General features: G+C 46.4%; 2 protein-coding genes across 2 annotated transcripts; both read right to left on the reverse strand.

Annotated features, from left to right (window-relative positions):
• Positions 1-865: 865 nt before the first annotated feature.
• Syf2 (SYF2 pre-mRNA splicing factor) lies at positions 866-7,906 on the reverse strand. Its single transcript, XM_008822293.3, has 7 exons — positions 7,798-7,906; positions 7,490-7,606; positions 6,792-6,917; positions 4,732-4,849; positions 4,212-4,302; positions 2,910-3,008; positions 866-1,584 (listed from the first exon to the last, which is right to left on the reverse strand). Exons 1-7 carry the CDS (start codon positions 7,819-7,821, stop codon positions 1,419-1,421), a joined length of 741 nt encoding a protein of 246 aa, XP_008820515.1. The 5' UTR covers positions 7,822-7,906; the 3' UTR covers positions 866-1,418.
• Positions 7,907-11,695: 3,789 nt separating this feature from the next.
• Rsrp1 (arginine and serine rich protein 1) lies at positions 11,696-16,402 on the reverse strand. Its single transcript, XM_008822294.3, has 5 exons — positions 16,300-16,402; positions 15,427-15,991; positions 14,147-14,292; positions 12,579-12,659; positions 11,696-12,081 (listed from the first exon to the last, which is right to left on the reverse strand). Exons 2-5 carry the CDS (start codon positions 15,944-15,946, stop codon positions 11,968-11,970), a joined length of 861 nt encoding a protein of 286 aa, XP_008820516.1. The 5' UTR covers positions 15,947-15,991; positions 16,300-16,402; the 3' UTR covers positions 11,696-11,967.
• Between the last annotated feature and the right edge of the window lie 211 nt (positions 16,403-16,613).

Below are 16,613 nucleotides of genomic sequence, written 5' to 3' on the forward strand. Positions count from 1 at the left end.
ACTCAAAAGACAAAACCAGAAAGTGCTATTAACAAGAGGTAATCAGGAGTTCTCACAATTTCTCTCAGGATCCCTCGCGCTTCCTCTTCCTGTAAACGGCCTTGAGGTGACCTGGTTCATTACTCTCTTGACCCAGAAAACCCCACAAAATCATGTAAATCAAGAGGTTCCTCTTTGTGTTCACTTTAAGAACACACATGAAACTGCCCAGGCCATCAAGGCTGTGCATATCCGAAAAGCCACCAAGTATCTGAAAGAAGTCACTTTAAATAAGCAGTGTGTGCCATTCCGGCATTACAATGGTGGAGCTGGTAGGTGTGGCCAGGCCAAACAGTGGGGCTGGACACAAGGTCGGTGGCCCAAAAAGAGTGCTGAATTTTTGCTGCACATGCTTAAAAATGCAGAGAGTAATGCTGAACTTAAGGGTTTAGATGTAGACGCTATGGTCATTGAGCATATCCAGGTGAACAAATCACCCAAGATGTGCTGCAGAACTTACAGAGCTCATGGTCACATTAACCCATTCATGAGCTCCCCCTGCCATATCGAAACAATATCCCAGAATAAAACTTAAAAAAAAAGCACCAACACTCAAGAACTTGTGAAATTTGCAGTGTTTCAGATTTAATCTGGAGTATCTTATAATTAGGTATTTAGTATTTTAATCAACATAGTGAAATATTCTTTCTGGATTTGTATGAAAATGAAACTACTACTGAGTTTTAAGTCTGTACCTTTCAGAGGCACATAATGAACTAAGTGCACTGAATTTCACCCTCAGCCCTGTTTGAAATGCCCATATGTTCACATAAGAACACACAAATGCACACACACAAGCATTTGCTTTAAATTACAAACAGAGTGGTCAGAGGGACTCTATTCCAAAGCATTTTATTGCTCTTTAAAAGAGAACTGTACAAGGCTGACAGTCACAATCTGATGCTCGGACATGGTCACAGCAGCCCCGGGTGGACTGGGCCAGAGATCCAGGAACCAGTGTCTTCACCCTTGGCTTCTAAGTCCTCAACCTGACCAGAACCAAAGCCTAGCTGGAGCTTCTGGCAAAGTCCAAACAACACTCAAAGCAGCTGCGACTGTATCTGTATCCACCACAAGCAATCTAAGCCCAAAATGTTTCAAAGGTTGAATAATTAATTATGCACATTTAAAATACATAGAAAAATAAAAATTAGAATTTATACAAATTAGATTTTTACAAAACAACTACACTACAAGAAATACATCTTAATCCAAGCACAAAAACGTGGACATGTGCATGTGGAAGTAAAGACATTTATTTCAAATACTGAGTGGAACAGTATGGACTACGTACACTCTGGTTAACTGATCAGATGGTGAATAAATGTCAGTTTCCAGCAGAGGTTTTTGCCCCATTCTCCAGATTCTAAGCACATTCCTCAGACAGCTGTTCCTCTCTCCAGGTTCTGCTTGATCTCGGCCGTGTACTTCCCGTAGAACCTCTCTGCTTTCTTGTTGAACTTGGCATTCCTCTCATTGATATAGTCGATGTCAGCATCGTCATTGTAAGGCCGTCTCCGGCTGTATTTGTCCCTCTTCTCAATCCTGGGGGAAGAAGTTAAGAGTTCAGAACTGCCTTCTTTTTTGATCTTACTAAAACATGGCTAAAAAGTTCCAAGAGAATCAGCACATTCAGAATAAAACACCTTAGGGGAGAAAATCATAAGCTCAGTTTCATCAACTTCAGGTGGAAACTAATTTGTACCAAAACTCCAGTTAAGTAACGAAATTCAGTAAGATAAACTCCTATTCAGCGTGCTTCCAAACTGCTGCAATGTGGCACACCTGTAATCCAAGCACTGGGAGGCTGAAGCTGAATGATAGCCAGCTGCTGAAGGTTAGCCTAGGCCAGCTCAAGACCAGCCTGGGCTACATAGTGGGAGCCTGTCTCAAAAAACTGAAACAAGGAAAAAGAATGCTTCTAAAGAGCAATGGTACACTGTGCATACCACACACGTGGCATACACCACTCTTCACACAATTTACATTAACTCCGGAAATATAAATGCATTCTTTCAGTGTTAAGAAACATATATGGCCAGGTAGTCATACACACCTAACATCTCAGCACTAGAGAGACTAGAAAAGGATCACCTTGGGTTCCAGGGCAGCCTGGGCTACAATATGTGCCCATCTCAAACAAACAAACATAAATGCTAACCCCTATAGTTTGGACCGGAAACATCCCCCAGGTCTGTGCTTTGAAGGCCTGGTCCCCAGATAAAAGGGACTATTGGAAGGTAGTGGAAACTTGAAGAAGTTGGATCTAGTCAGGCCTCGTGGTGCAGACCTTTAGTTCCAGTACTCAGGAGGCAGAGGCAGGTAGAGCTCTGTGAGATTATGGCCAGCCTGGTCTACATAGAGAATTCCAGACCAGCTGGTGGTACAGGGAGACCCTGTCTCAAAAAAACAAAAACAGAAAAAAGAAGTTGGGCCTAGTTAGTCCTTGGGGTGTGCCCTTGAAAGGAATCCTGGGACTCCTGCCTCCCCCACCCCTCCCACCTCTCTCTGCTTCTCAGCACTCATGAGGTGACCAGGCCATCTAGCATGCCCATCCATTATGATCCACTGCACTGTCACAGGCCCAAAGCCAAAGCTCAAGTGACCATGGAGATCTGAAACCATGAGCCAAAACAGTTACTTATCTCAGTCCTTTTGTTACAGTGACAGACAGTTGATCTCCATTCCAAATCCTATGGGCTCAACCAGTACTTGCTGCCCAGCACCAAAACCATCAGAGATTAGGTTAAAAAATAAGGTGGTTATCAATGCCGCCTCTTCAAGTCCTCTGAAGCACTTTAGCCTACATCCCCATCCTCAACCATTCTTATTAACTACAGAACATTCCAGCTGCTCTGCTGAGTACTTACTGCTTTTCCAGATCTATAACCATTCTGTCAATTTCTTCTGAGGAAGGCACGTGTGTACCATGAAGAAGACTGTTGGAGGTTGGGAAAAACTCTTCTCCACTGAAAAGACAGCAAAAAGGACTTCCAGTAACACTTCAGTGCTCCATTCACTAAGTTCCAGCTCCACTAACCCTTGGTGAGGAGAGACTGCATGTAAATACACTTATTTACAGAGTAAGAGGCAAGGACAGAAAGAAAACACAGAATTAGAAAGGGATAGGCAAGCTCAGTGGGGCAGCCTGTGGTGGGACTCTGGTCCTGCCAGCCTGGGAGACACAGCAACACCTTCATTCTTCAGATGTCAGTAGCCAGAGTTTAAAGAACTTACAATCACTAGGAGATGGAGTTAGAGCATCTAAGGTTATATCCCTTTGCATCAAAGCAAGGACCTGCTCATTTGTGCAACCTCTCTGACAGAACATTTGGCCACTCAAGTCCAAAATATTTAGCATGTGGTACCTTACAAAGCTCACAGCCCTAGCACTAAAGCACTCTGCTCTTAAAATAGCACCAAGGTCTGATAACCTGAGAGTTAATCACTTGACACTCAGGCTCTGACAGAAGGCCCAGCTCCCAAGAAAGCCAGGGCTTAACTACTACCAGGAGAATAATAGTGATGTCAAAACAGAAACCCTTGGAGGCAGAGGTAGATGGATCTCTGTGAAATCAAGGCCAGCCTGGTCTACACAACAAGTTCCAGGTCAGCTGGGGCTACGAGAGAGAGAGAGAGAGAGAGAGAGAGAGAGAGAGAGAGAGAGAGTATGAATCACAGATGACAAGCCAACAACAAAACCAGAGACTTTAATAGGATTTAAAAAGTAATCATCTATCTTACCCAGCTGTGAACCCTGTAATGGACCTAGGAAGACAGGCCTACTAGGGTAGTAGTGACATGATTGTCATGTGTGTAACCTACCACTTTCTGCTTAGATTTAGGGCCAGATCCACAAGACGAAATCCATACTTGGCTCTATTATTGAGGTCAAGAAAGAGACTATTCGTAAGACAGCTGTTGATAATCCACACTTCACCATTAAATTGAGTTTGGTAATGCACAGTGGCAGACACCTGTAATCCCAGCACTCCAGAGACTGAGGCAAGAGGATTGCTCTCAGTTCAAAAAGAGCCTCAGCTACATAGAAGTACCAGAACAGCCCAGGCTACATAGTCAAAACAAAAACAAAAATAAGTTAGTAACTCTTTTGTGTTTATGTATGTGTCTACCTCCCCCAGGTTGGCCCTGCATTACACTGAAAGACTTACTGCTTCTCTCTCAGTCGCTCATAGGTTTCCATGTCAGGTTTGATCTGCTTGGTCAGCCGGTGATATTGGCGTAACTGGGCAGCAGCATAATCTAAACAAAAATGAGAACCAGAGATGATTTATGTCCTTATTTTGGCAATACTTATCAAAGAAAAGCTTATTAAGTTAATACCTAGGCATGGCCTCTACCCTGAGTGTGCTAAGATGACTGGTTAATTCTTTCTGGTATGGCAGTACATTGTGGACATGTACTCAGGGGACTGAGGCAGGAGGACTGAGTTTGTAGACAGCCTAGGCTACATAGCCAGACCCTGTCTGAAAAGAACAAAAGCCACAAACAACAGCAAAGATTAACTTCACACTAATGATGTAAGCAGCCGGCAGATGCCCTGAGACATCTGCACTCTCCTTGGGCTCCTAGAGAACTTTCCATGAAGGAAACAGGGGCAGAAGTCCTGCAGGCGAAGCTGTCTAATAGACCTGTCTCCTATTTACTGTTTAGTAAACAGGCCGACTGTACCTGAGAACCCCAGGTCTGGGTTTTTCCTCTTTTTCCTCCTCTCCCATCTCTCGGCATCTTCAGCGCTGATCTCCAGCAGCTTCACTTTCTCATAGTCTTCCCCTCTCGCTGCACATTCCTGCAAAAACAGAAGCACTTGCTCTTTTGTTTCGTTTTTTGAGACAGGATCTTACTCTGTAGGCCAGGCTGGCCTTCACTCAAAACAATCCTCCTGCCTCCAACTCCTGATTCCTGTGATAACAGATACTGAGCACCATGCCCCACACAAGCAATCATCTGATCTATTTTACTTTTTAGTTTTTGTTGTGTTATAGTTGTTTTATTAGTTTTGGGTTTTTGTTTTTGAGAGAGGGTCTCAAGTAGACAGACTGGCCTTGGTATCTTGATCCTCCTAACTCCACTACTCAAGTACTAGATTACCAGCATGTGCCACCATGCAGCCTTTTCATTTCAAGACAAGGTCTCAGTATATAGCCCTGACTGGTCTCAAATATTCAGCAATCCTCCTGCCTGAATTTTCCAAGTGCTAGGACTAGAGGCATGACCCACCATGCTTGGCTATTTTACATCAAGAAAGATCTAATAAAGATACCAAGTAACAGGCTAGCAGTATGTGCTTGCTGCCAAATACGATGACCTGAGTTCAATTCCTGAAACCCAGAATGGAAGGAGAGAACCGCACACCCACCATGGCACGCACAGACGCATATATACGCACATTTTTTTTGTTGTTGTTTTTTTGAGACAGAGGCTCCCTGTAGCCACAGCCAGCCTGGAACTCGATATATAGACCAGGCTGGCTATGATCTCACAGAGATTTGCCTGCCTCTGCCTCCTCAGTGCTGGAACTAAAGGTGTGCATTAAACACATCCTGTAATAAAACACTTTTTTTTTGGTATTTTTGAGACAGGGTATCCCTGTAGCACCAACTGGCCTGGAACACTCTATGTAGAACAGGCTGGTGTTGAACTCACAGCGCTCCACCTGCCTCTGCCTCCCAAGTGCGGGGATTAAAGGCATGCACCACCATGTCTGGCAATAAAATACACATTTAAAAATAGTATTTACTAACTCTTTTTTAAAAAATTATTAATATATGGAGGCTAGGCGATGGTTAAAGGTTTCCTGTGCAAATGTGAGACCAGAATTTGGATCTCCGCACAGTAAGCCAGTTAGGAAAACAGGCTATATCAGTGAGTTCTGGGTTTGACTGAGACCCTGCCTCATTCAAGAAGGTGGAAAAGTGATCAAGGATGATTCCCAACATCAACCCAGGGCCTCCACATGTACACATACCCCACACATGTGCCCCTACACATGCAAATGAAAACATGCACTCGGGAACACCATACATGAAAATGGAAAAAAAAATATGAAAGTCTGAAATTTGAGAATCTGCTATGGTACATAACAGAGCATGATGAGCAGGTGAAATGGCTTAGCATGGAGAGCCACCTGCCACCAAGCCTGAGCACCAGAGTTCCACCACCAGGACCCACATGGTTGAAGGAGAAAAATGACTCCTCCTACATGTTGTCCTCTGACTTCCGAGTCTCATGCTGTGGTCTGTATTCATATGCACCCCCACAACTGCGCGCGCGCGCGCGCACACACACACACAAAATAAAAACATCCCCTTTAAATCCAGTGCTCAGAAGGCAGAGGCAGAAGGATCACTGAGCTCTAGGTCTGCCTGGTCTACACAGCCAGTTCCCAGCCAGACAGTGAGGCCCTGTCTCAGAAAGAAAATTAGATAGATAGATAGATAGAAGTGATACCATATGCTTTAACAGATTTCAGAATGCGTTCTAAATGTTTTGGCAAGATAACTCAATGAACTCATAATTCATTCAAATAAAGATTATCATAGTCTTTGTCCTACAGACGAAAAGTGAGGTTTCCCCAGATGAATGATTCACCCACACAAGGAAGAGTACAGCCAGGATTTCAAGCCCACAGTTTGGCTCTGACACCTACTCAGCTGCAGTGCTTTCCTGTCTCAAAGAGAACAGAGGCAGTCCGAGGTCCTGCCTCTGCTCAGGGATGGAGCACTTCTAACCTTTTTCTTTTCTTCTTCCTGCAGCTCCCACTCCAAACGAGCTTTTTTGGCTTCCCAGTTTGCAGGCAACTTAAGTCTTTTGTCTTCTTCCACAACTTCCTGGTGATTTAACTTACGCGCTTCATTCTAAAACCATAAAACAAAGGCTGCCAGAGAAAACAAAGAAATCCAAACAGACCCTGACTTTTCTGACCAAAGCCAGGTGGGCACAGGGACACCTCATTTAATGCGACCAGCAGTAAAAAGCCATGGAATGATTTTAAGCCCAGGAACAGATTCCTAAGGTACATAACCATGAACAATGTCATTGCTGGGCTGCAGAGGTTTGCCATTCCAGAGCCTGCTTGGTTGGCTGGTCCCTTGGATTGGATCAGAATAAAGTGCCTACGGGCCCTCTCCGTACATACAGACAATATGCTCATACAAATAAAATGAAAACAAATATTTTTTAAAAAAGAAAATAGGATCACAGAGTAGGTTGATGCCCTACCCGACCACAAAAATACTAAACCATGTGAGTGGACAGGGATGAAAGCAGCAGGTGTGGCTTTTGACAATTCTCAAAGTGACCTCTACGGGCTGCCGGGGTCCAGAACCACCCACAGAGACCCTCCCCTCCAAACTCCGACACTCTCTATGTGTAGGAAACTTATAGAAACGCACCCGGCCTGGCCGGACCCCGCGTCCCCGCGACTCACCCGCTTCAGATGCAGCTCGCGGAACTTGCGCAGTCTCTGCTCACGCTTCTGCGCCGCCAGCTCCTCCGCCGCCAAGCCGGGCCCTTCCGCGCTGTCCTCCGCCGCGACCGCCGGCACCTGCGGCAACACCCGGCTTCAGGCTCGGCGTCACCCCGCGGCTGCCGCGGCCTCCCCCGGCGCATCCACACCGGTCTCCACACCCCGCACCCCGGCCTCCCAGGCTCCGGGTTTCGCTTCTGCGTCTCGCCTCCGGCGTCTCCACCCGCCCCTCCCCGACAAAACACCTGCGCACAGCGGATGGCACTCACCTCAATTTCAGTCGCAGCCGCCATTACAGCCTCCTTCCTACTTCCGGCAACAACATGCGGGCACTTCCGTCGGCCTTTGGCCCGCCCTCTCTACGGACAAGCAGCTAGAAGCCACGCCCCTTCCGGACGGCTCAGGCTCCCGGGACCAATTTCTGTCCTTTTCGCCGGAGCCCCGGAGCAAGGCCATGCGCAGGCGCAGAAGGCAGTGGAGGCCAAGACCGGGTTTGGCGGCGGGGGAGGGTGAGGAATAGGGCCTGTAGGACGGGGTGACCAAAGGCGGTGGTTCTAGCCTGTTACCCACTGGGACAGGTCTTCCGGAAGAGCCTAGGATCACGTAGTCCTGGAGTCTACAAGAGTAGCGAGAGTTTCCTGGTCTGCACCGGAGCAGGACCCACCCAATCTTGTTCTCAGGGGCCCAGAGGGAAGCAAGAGTCACAACAGTATCGAGGTTACCAGGACAACACAAGACCCTGCCGAACACAACAGGAACGTGTGAAAATTGTTTCTTTCTGAGCTGATAACTGCTAATTGATGTGAAGACGAAAAAGTAATCTCCCTTGGAGCTGGAGAGATGGCTCAGAAGTTAAAACACTGGTTGTTCTTGCAGAAGACCTGGGTTCGAATCCCAGCACCCACATGGCAGCTAACGCCTTTAATCCCAGCACTCGGGAGGCAGAGGCAGGCAGATCTCTGTGAGTTCAAGGCCAGCCTGGTCTACATAGTGAGACCAAAAAAAAAGTACTCTTCCCCCAGTATAAGGGTTTACATAGGCGCGGTGGCAAGCAGGAGTGTGGAAACAAAAGTCAAGATGTTCAAGGTTATCCTCTGCTACATAGCAAGTTGGGCTAGCTGAAGTTACTCAATGCACTCATTTTTTTCTCTTTTTTGGTCTTTTTGAGACAGGGTCTCCCGATGGTCCCAGCTGGCCTGGAACTATGTAGTCCAGGCTGGCCTTACTCGGAGATCTACCCGCCTCTGCCTCCCGAGTGCTAGGATTAAAAGGGCTTGCACCACCATGCCCAGCTTCAATGAATTTTTTTAGAATGCTTTTCCAAAGACACTTTCACTTCTAAGACCAAAACAGAAGCCAAGTATAGTGGCTCATGCCTGTAACCCCAGCACTAAGCTGAAGGCCACATAGTAAGTTCCAGGCCAGCCAGGGCTACAAAGTGAAACCCTATCTTATGATTCAGTGAATGTAGGTGATAGGCTGGTCACTAAACATGGTAATATGTCAACAATGGCATATTCAATATAGTCTAAATATATTTTAACATTATGCCCAGCTACAGAATGAGGCAGTTCTATACTGGCATGAAGGAAGGTTTGTGGGTTAGCTAGAGATGGCTTGGCAGTTAAGAGCCCTTGCAGCTTTTCAAACCCCAGGTCCAGGGAATCCAATCCTCTTCTGGCCTCTACATTCACATGCACATTCCCACACATACACATAATTAAAAACAATTTTACAAGTCTTTTGTTTGCATGGATAAGTGTACTGAGTGTGTGCAGAGCCCCTGGAGGTCAGAAAAGGGCATGGAATTCCCTAGAACTGGACTTTGGGGTGGTTGTTAGCAGCCTTGTGGGTGCTGGACACTGAACCTGGATCCTCCTCTGCAAGAGCAGCTAGTGTTCTTAACCTCTGAGGCATCTCTCCGGCTCCTAAAAAATAAATCTTTACAAAAGAGCAGGCTTTGCATCCCTAACTCCAGTTCCTGGGGATCTAACGCTCTCTTCCTATAGACACTGCAAGACACCCTCTCTTCCCTTAGATCTGGTGCACTTACACGCATGCAGACAACACTCACACATAAAAAAATTAAGGCAGAGGCAGGCAGATCTTTGAGATTGAAGCCAGCCTGGTCTACCTGAATTCCAGGACAGCCAGAGCTACACAGACAGACTCATAATAATAAAGCTGGGCATGCTGGCCCACGTCTTTAATCCAAGGTTAGCTTGGTCTACATAGTGAGGTCCAGGCCAGCAGGACCTAGAGAAACCCTGTCTCAAAAAGACGAAAGAATTTTAAGGCCGGGGGGGGGGGGGGGGGGGGGGCTCACAATCCTCAGATTTCTCGTCACACAGCGCGACCTGGAGGCCAAGTAGAAATCTGGTTGCGGAAGTCAAAATGCTGCACTGTAGACTGTTGAGAGCTTAAAGTGCTTTGGGGGAAAGGTCGCTCATCTTTCTGACTCTCGGGGCTGTGAAAGCCAGGGAGGATTAAGGCATGAACTCTGTGCCTAGAAAGGCGCTCGCTATAGAAATTCTTGCCCAAAGCTGTGAGATTCTGGTCACAGGTTCAGGTCACAAGGCCTTTCCCAAAAATTCAGTTTTGAACACAGCAGCTACAAACCATCCTTAACTCCAGTTCCAGGGGAATCTAAAGCCCTGCATTGCACCCATACATGCAGGCAGTACACTCATACACACAAAATTTAAAAAAAAATAATAATAATTTGCTCGTTCAGCAGTGCACAAGATCCAGGACCCTTTTGGCCTCGGTGAGCACCTACATGCACTGTATATGCTGACAAAACGTTTTAATACTGTTTCATCAAAGGGAACAAGAGATGGCTAAAATGACAGCTCCGTTCCAGTAGGCTCAGGTGGCCAACAGAGGCTGCCACAGGACAGATGAATTCATGACCAGCCTAGACCCTTAGAACTAGCAGCTAGGAAAATGCTTGTTTTTAGTTCTGAAGGCTTAACTAAAAATTAACCCTTGCAGAGCATTTCCCTCAATGCTACTGCCCCTTCTGAGACCTTTCACACTTAACCTAGGCTTGTGATTAGGGTAGACCAACCCCCATGCATCAGCCTGTCTCCACGCCTCACCCACCTCAAGCTTCGGACTTAGGTACCCCACACTTGTACTCCTACCAACTAAACCAGCTCCCTAGCCCCATATTTTCCTCAGATGTTTAACAGACAAAACCAGGTGATTATCAGGCGATTTAGACCAGCTACCCAATTCTAGCATGCTGGGGTTTCGTGCTGGAGACAGTGTCTTCCTATAGCACCCACTGGTCCAGCTGTTTGATAGGTTCTCAGTGTACCCCAGGCCAGCTTCCCAAATGCTAGATTAGGCACAATGTATGATCAATCTCAATACTGCATTAGGCATGCTTGGTGAAGTCCTTCAGAGCTAAGAGCAGCCCCAGATACCTTTAATCCCAGCACTCTGGAGGCAGAGGCAGATGGATCCGAGTTCAAGGCCAGCCTGGTCTACATAGTGACCAGCTGGGCCTACAGGGAGACCCTCTCTCAAGACCAAAAAAAAATTATAGCCAGTGCTGCATGCTTGTCATCTCAGGCAGATGCAGGTGGACTTCTGTGAATTAGAAGCCAGCCTGGTCTACTTAGCCAAGAGGTACAGGGGGACCCTGTCTCAAAACAAAGTATACATTACCCTCAAGTACCCACAAGTAGGCCCTATGGAACAGTCTTATAATCCCATTTTAGGCCAGGATCACTGGGGACAAACCTGAGCAACATAAGCACACACTGAGAAATTAAGTCTGTGGTACTGGAAATAGCACTTTGCTGCCTTTCTAGAGGACCAGAGTTTGTTTCCCAAGATCCACATGGGGCAGCTCACTGGAACCTACTTCAGCTCAAAGAATTCAATGCCTTCTGGCCTTGGGCACCCATACACACACAAATATTAAACTTATTTGGGGGGGGGGAGGGGTCTTTTTGATACAGGGTCTCCCTGTAGCCCCAGCTGACCTTCAAAGATCTGTTTGCCTCTCCCTCCAGAGTGCTGGGATTAAAGGTCCGCACCACCACACCCAGCCTTACAAATATTAAATAGTCCAAGGACTTGGATTTGGGCTTCGAAAAACTTTTCCATCAAGTGTAGATCCATGAGATAAAAGTATATAAAGACACAAGACAAAAAGACATAAAAATTTTATTAACAAATACAAAACACAGTACAAATGTGTTTTACACAATTCACTTTTGTATTTAATTGATATACAATACTTACAAGTATATACAAGACTCCCACCTGTATGCAATTCTCTGGTCCATCTGTACTCACATCTTCAAGAGAAAATTACCATTAGCAGTAATTCCTGCTGCCTTTGCTCGAGCAGGTGACATAATGCTAGACATAACTTGCAGTAAAGTGCAATTTTTTAGGTGACCTCAGCCATCAATTTTCTTCTTTTAGACAGGTATCCACAGCCCATATGGACTTTTTTTCTTATCTATTTTTGGTGGTCCTGAAGATGTCTCGGCAGCAACTTTAGCTGTCTTCTGTACGGGTTTTGCAACAGAATTCTGTAAGACAATAAATGAAGTCAGCTTCACACATACTAGATACCTCTCTGGAACCTGATTCAACTAAATCCAAGTAACCTTTGGGGTGGTTGAGGAACAGTCATCCAGAACATCCTAGTTGAAGTTTTGCTTTTTTAAAGTCTTTTTGACACAGGGTCTCCCTATAGGCCCAGCTGGCCTGGAACTCACTATGTAGCCCAAAGTGTTGAGATTAAGAGCATGTGCTACCAGCCCAAGATTTTGCTTTTTTAACAACAAAATTAGCAGCCTAGGCATGTGTAAATTCCAGTTCTCTGGAGTTCCAGGCCAGTCCTGACTACACAGTGAGACCCTGCCACAAAACAACAACAACAAAAAAAAAAAACCTAAATATGCAAAATACAGCAGTCTACTATTAAGGGACAGCTTGTAAAAGTGCCATGAGGACAGCCCCCCAAGCACAAGATACAAAAACCTACACAATGAAAACATCCTAGATCCAATTTGAGTTTACTTACATTAGCGCTAAAGGCTATGCTTTGTGAAGATGACTTTTCACTGGGACTTTTAGTTCCATCTTCTGTTTGCTTTTCTGATAGCTAGACGGGTTAAGAGAATTTGGGCACAAAGTTAAAACACTAACACAAACTTGTTTCCACTTAGCAAGACTGACTATTAATAGAAGACATAGTTCCCCTTTGATTCCTGTGCTGTACATTCATTTTTTTTAACTTTTACTTTTTTGAAAACTTTGTGTTTAAGTATATTGCCTGTATGTAAGTGCACCCATATCATGCAATGTCCACAGGTGTCAGAAGAGGGCATAGGATCCCCTGGAAATGTAGTTAGATGGTTGTTAACTGCCATGTGGGTGTAAGAGCAGCCAGTGCTCTAACCACTGAGGCCATCTCTATCCCTCAAATAATTTTTCAAAGCAATCACACTTGAAAATGCTTTTGTCTGAAAGAACTAAGACGTTTGCCAGTGGGTACCTGAATTACTCAAGTACCTCAGTTAAGTACTTATCTATTTAATACTAACTATGCAAACCCCTGTGAGCTTATTTAGGCTTATTTTGGACAGGCCATCTTCATTATATCAATTTTTACTTTAATTCTCTATAAAGCAATTGAGACAAGGACTCTTGACTCCGGTATCCCAGGGCTGGCCTCTAACTCACTATGCAGCTGAAGATGATTTTGAACTTGAGCCTCCTACCTTCACACCTAAGTGGTGGGATCAGTCTATGTAGTGCAGAGCCCTAAACCCAGGTGTTATATATGCTAGGCAGGTACTCTACCAAATGAGCTACATCCCCAACCCAAAACTTTTTAAGCTTCAGATTTTACATAACTTAGAAGTACAGTGCAGTTCCTCAATGCACATCCTGTATATTCTGAAGAATTGTAACAAACTTATCTGCAAGTGAAGCAGGCCTCTTCTTCTGTAATCTCTCAAAACATCTGGAATATATTGCATATATTATGAAAGGGACATCTATATCACAGATGCCCCACCATTACAAAGTGTATCTAAGCTAAATTTAAAATGTATCTAATATACACAAATAGTCCCTAACCAAAAATTCTAGCATGCACGTGGAACTTCCAACAAATAAAACTAAGTTTTAGTCTGTAAATTTTATAAACTGATGCTTTAACCCATGTTTCAATTACCAACAGATTTTCTTCATTGTCTGGAGACCACATTCATGATTTCTATAAGACAGAAATAAAGCAGATAAACTATACTGTATGCCGAGTACAAACTCGTGGGAACACAATGAGGCAAATGAAAGCTAGAGATACAATACTCCGTGTCTTTAATGTCTAGACAGAGTAAGAAAAGCTTAGACATCGCCATAATGGAAACAGTATATTCATAGTATTTTTATTAGTCATGGAAACTACTTAGGCAACGTGCCAAATGAACATAAAGTTCATTAGCTCCCAGTTTCATGTGTGTGGCTGTCTAGTTGTCAGAGTAAAGGTTGGTTTTGGGTAAATGCTATAACCAGACTCCCCAGGAGGGGAGTCCATTTAGAGGTTCACAAACTCTGTTCATGTAACTTTCTGAAGACACTTACCTCCATCTTTACACCATTGCTTCCAACAGCTGTTCCCTGGCTGGCTTCTTTAACTACCGTTCGAAGACTAGCTGGCAAGTCAAAGTTGGTTGTTCCTAGGGTTTTTGCTGCATTGGCTTTTGCTATTTCTAGCAGCTCCATTCGATCTAAAAAGAAATACATTACGTTTCCCTAATACAGCTCAAAACCACAAATTAAACTGTTTTCACTAAAAACATTTTCTTTTTCAAAAGTGAAGCAGAACTTCAGGAAAACAAGATCTCATTTCTGTTGAAAAAAGCATTTTGGGGGGTACTTTTTGAGACAGTCTCCTTGTATCCCCAGCTGACCTTGAAAACTCACATAGAGTTCCCAAGTGCTGGGGTTAAAGGCATGCACTACCATGCCCAGATTGTAGGGGAAAAAAATTGTTTATAAAATACCTCAACAATTAGTTTTGTTCTAACATTTTTCTTTCTCTTTGACTATTTCTTAAAATTAGGGGATTTTTGCAGTCATTTTCTCCACGAAGCTAATCAAGTTAAAAACATTTCTGCTTCTTACTCACTTCTGGATAATCGAGTCACTAGCCATAGAACAAGTTGACAAAATTTGATTTTGTTAAATCAACTAAAAAAGTCCCAGTAATTAGCAACCTTAGGAGTAAACTAGTCATTAACATTTAAAAGGCCAGGCCACCATTAAGCCCAGGCACTCTGGAGGCAAAGACAGGTCAGTGTTTGAGGATCAGTGTTTGAGGCCAGCCTGGTCTACATGCAAGTTCCAGGTCATTTGGGGCTACAGGGAGGCCCTGTCTCAAAAAGACCCCCCCCCAAAAAAAAAAACCAAAACAAAAGAGCTATACTTTTTAGTCAGCACAGGAAAAAAAACTATTTTGAACCATTTTAACACCACACCACCACAGACAGATTTTTTTTGTCTCCTGGCCTGAGGGATGACCCTGAACTGATCCTGACTGCACCACCTTGATTGGGCTTTACTAGGAAGATGCCAGGATGTTGTAGTTAAGTGCTAAAGTGCCGTCTATTCCTTCACCAGCTAAAACTTTCCCACTCCCCTCCAAGAAAACGTAAGATTTCGGGCCCAGTAACAGAGTGGCTTGCCTACCATTCTGGTGCTAGAGACCCTGATCCAGAATGACCAAACCCCACTAAGTCCCAAAGTCAACTAGGACCATCTGGTCCAGGAGCAGCAGCACCCAGCTTGGGGGTGGGGGCTGGGCTGGTAGCGCTGCGGGGGTCCTGGGTTCAAGCCTCAGGCACCCAACACCTAACACTCACCTTTTTCACTCAGGCGAAAGGGGGTTCTGCTCCTGCTGCGCGACCTGGTTCTGGGCCTCTCCCTCCACCTGCCGTGCTCCTCGCGATACAGAGTGCGGCATAAGCCGTAGTGGCGGCGCTCGCGCATTAGCGCGTAGTAGGACCTACGGTAGTGCGACCTTCCGCGGGAGAGCGACCTGCTGCGGGACCGGTAGGGCGACCGGGACTGGTAGTACCTCCGCGGCCGCCCGTAACGGCTGTTCCGATACCGGCGGCTGCTCGACCGCGAGCGGCTGCGCGAGTAGGAACGCGAGTAGCGCCGGAACTTGCGCTGCTGGCGCCTCCGCGAGCGGGACCGGGACCTCTGGCTCCGCCGGGGCCGGCTATGGCTGCGGGAGGATGAGCGGCTGCGCAAGTCGGGCCGGGAGCTACGGGACGAGGAGCGGCTGCGGGAGCGCGATGACAGGCGGCTGGAGCCCGACGTGGACGGCGAATCCTTCTGCGGCGAGCCGGGCCACATGTCGTTCACGTACTGGGACATGGCGCTGCGGCTGGACTTCCTTCTCTTCAGAAAAAGCAAAGGCCGCTAGAAAGAAACAAGGGGAGGAAGCCCAGTCAAGGCCCGGAAATGGATGTGGGACGGGGCGGAGCAAGAGCGGGCAGAGTCGTCCCTAGCGCCCGAGAGGCCAAGATCCCTTAAGGCAGGCCAAGGGCGCCTTCGTCCGCCCTCGGCTACCCTCGCCAGTCCTCGGCCGCCTTCACCCACCCTCGCCAGTCCTCGGCCGCCCTCAGCCACCCTCGCCAGTCCTCGGCCTCCTTCGCCCACCCTCGACTGCCTTTGGCCTCTACCTAGCCCACGCCCGACCGCTGGCCGAACCGCCGAACTGAACTCACCACAAGCCGCAGACTCCGCACTCAGGACAAGGGAAGCTTAGGTCTGTGAAACGGAGACCGGTCCCTTCTTCACACACTAGATCGTCAACCTCTGAGGTCCTGGCGCGAACTGAGTCGGGTGAAGACGTCAGCGTAGAAAATACTAGAAGCTAGCGTGCGCAGAGCATGCGCACAGACGTTGGCGCGGTGGGCGGGCTCTCGTCTCATCCAATCGCCGTGCTGCATTCACGCTCCGTCCACTACATCTAACTGCGCCTCCAGGGTGCGCGTGCGCGAAGAGGCGCCGTGGCTCTCCCACCTCCCCCACCCTGGCT

The sequence above is a fragment of the Nannospalax galili genome, unplaced genomic scaffold (assembly GCF_000622305.1).
Source record: "Nannospalax galili isolate Female #2095 unplaced genomic scaffold, S.galili_v1.0 scaffold1428, whole genome shotgun sequence".
In the NCBI taxonomy this organism is placed as follows: Eukaryota; Metazoa; Chordata; class Mammalia; order Rodentia; family Spalacidae; genus Nannospalax; species Nannospalax galili.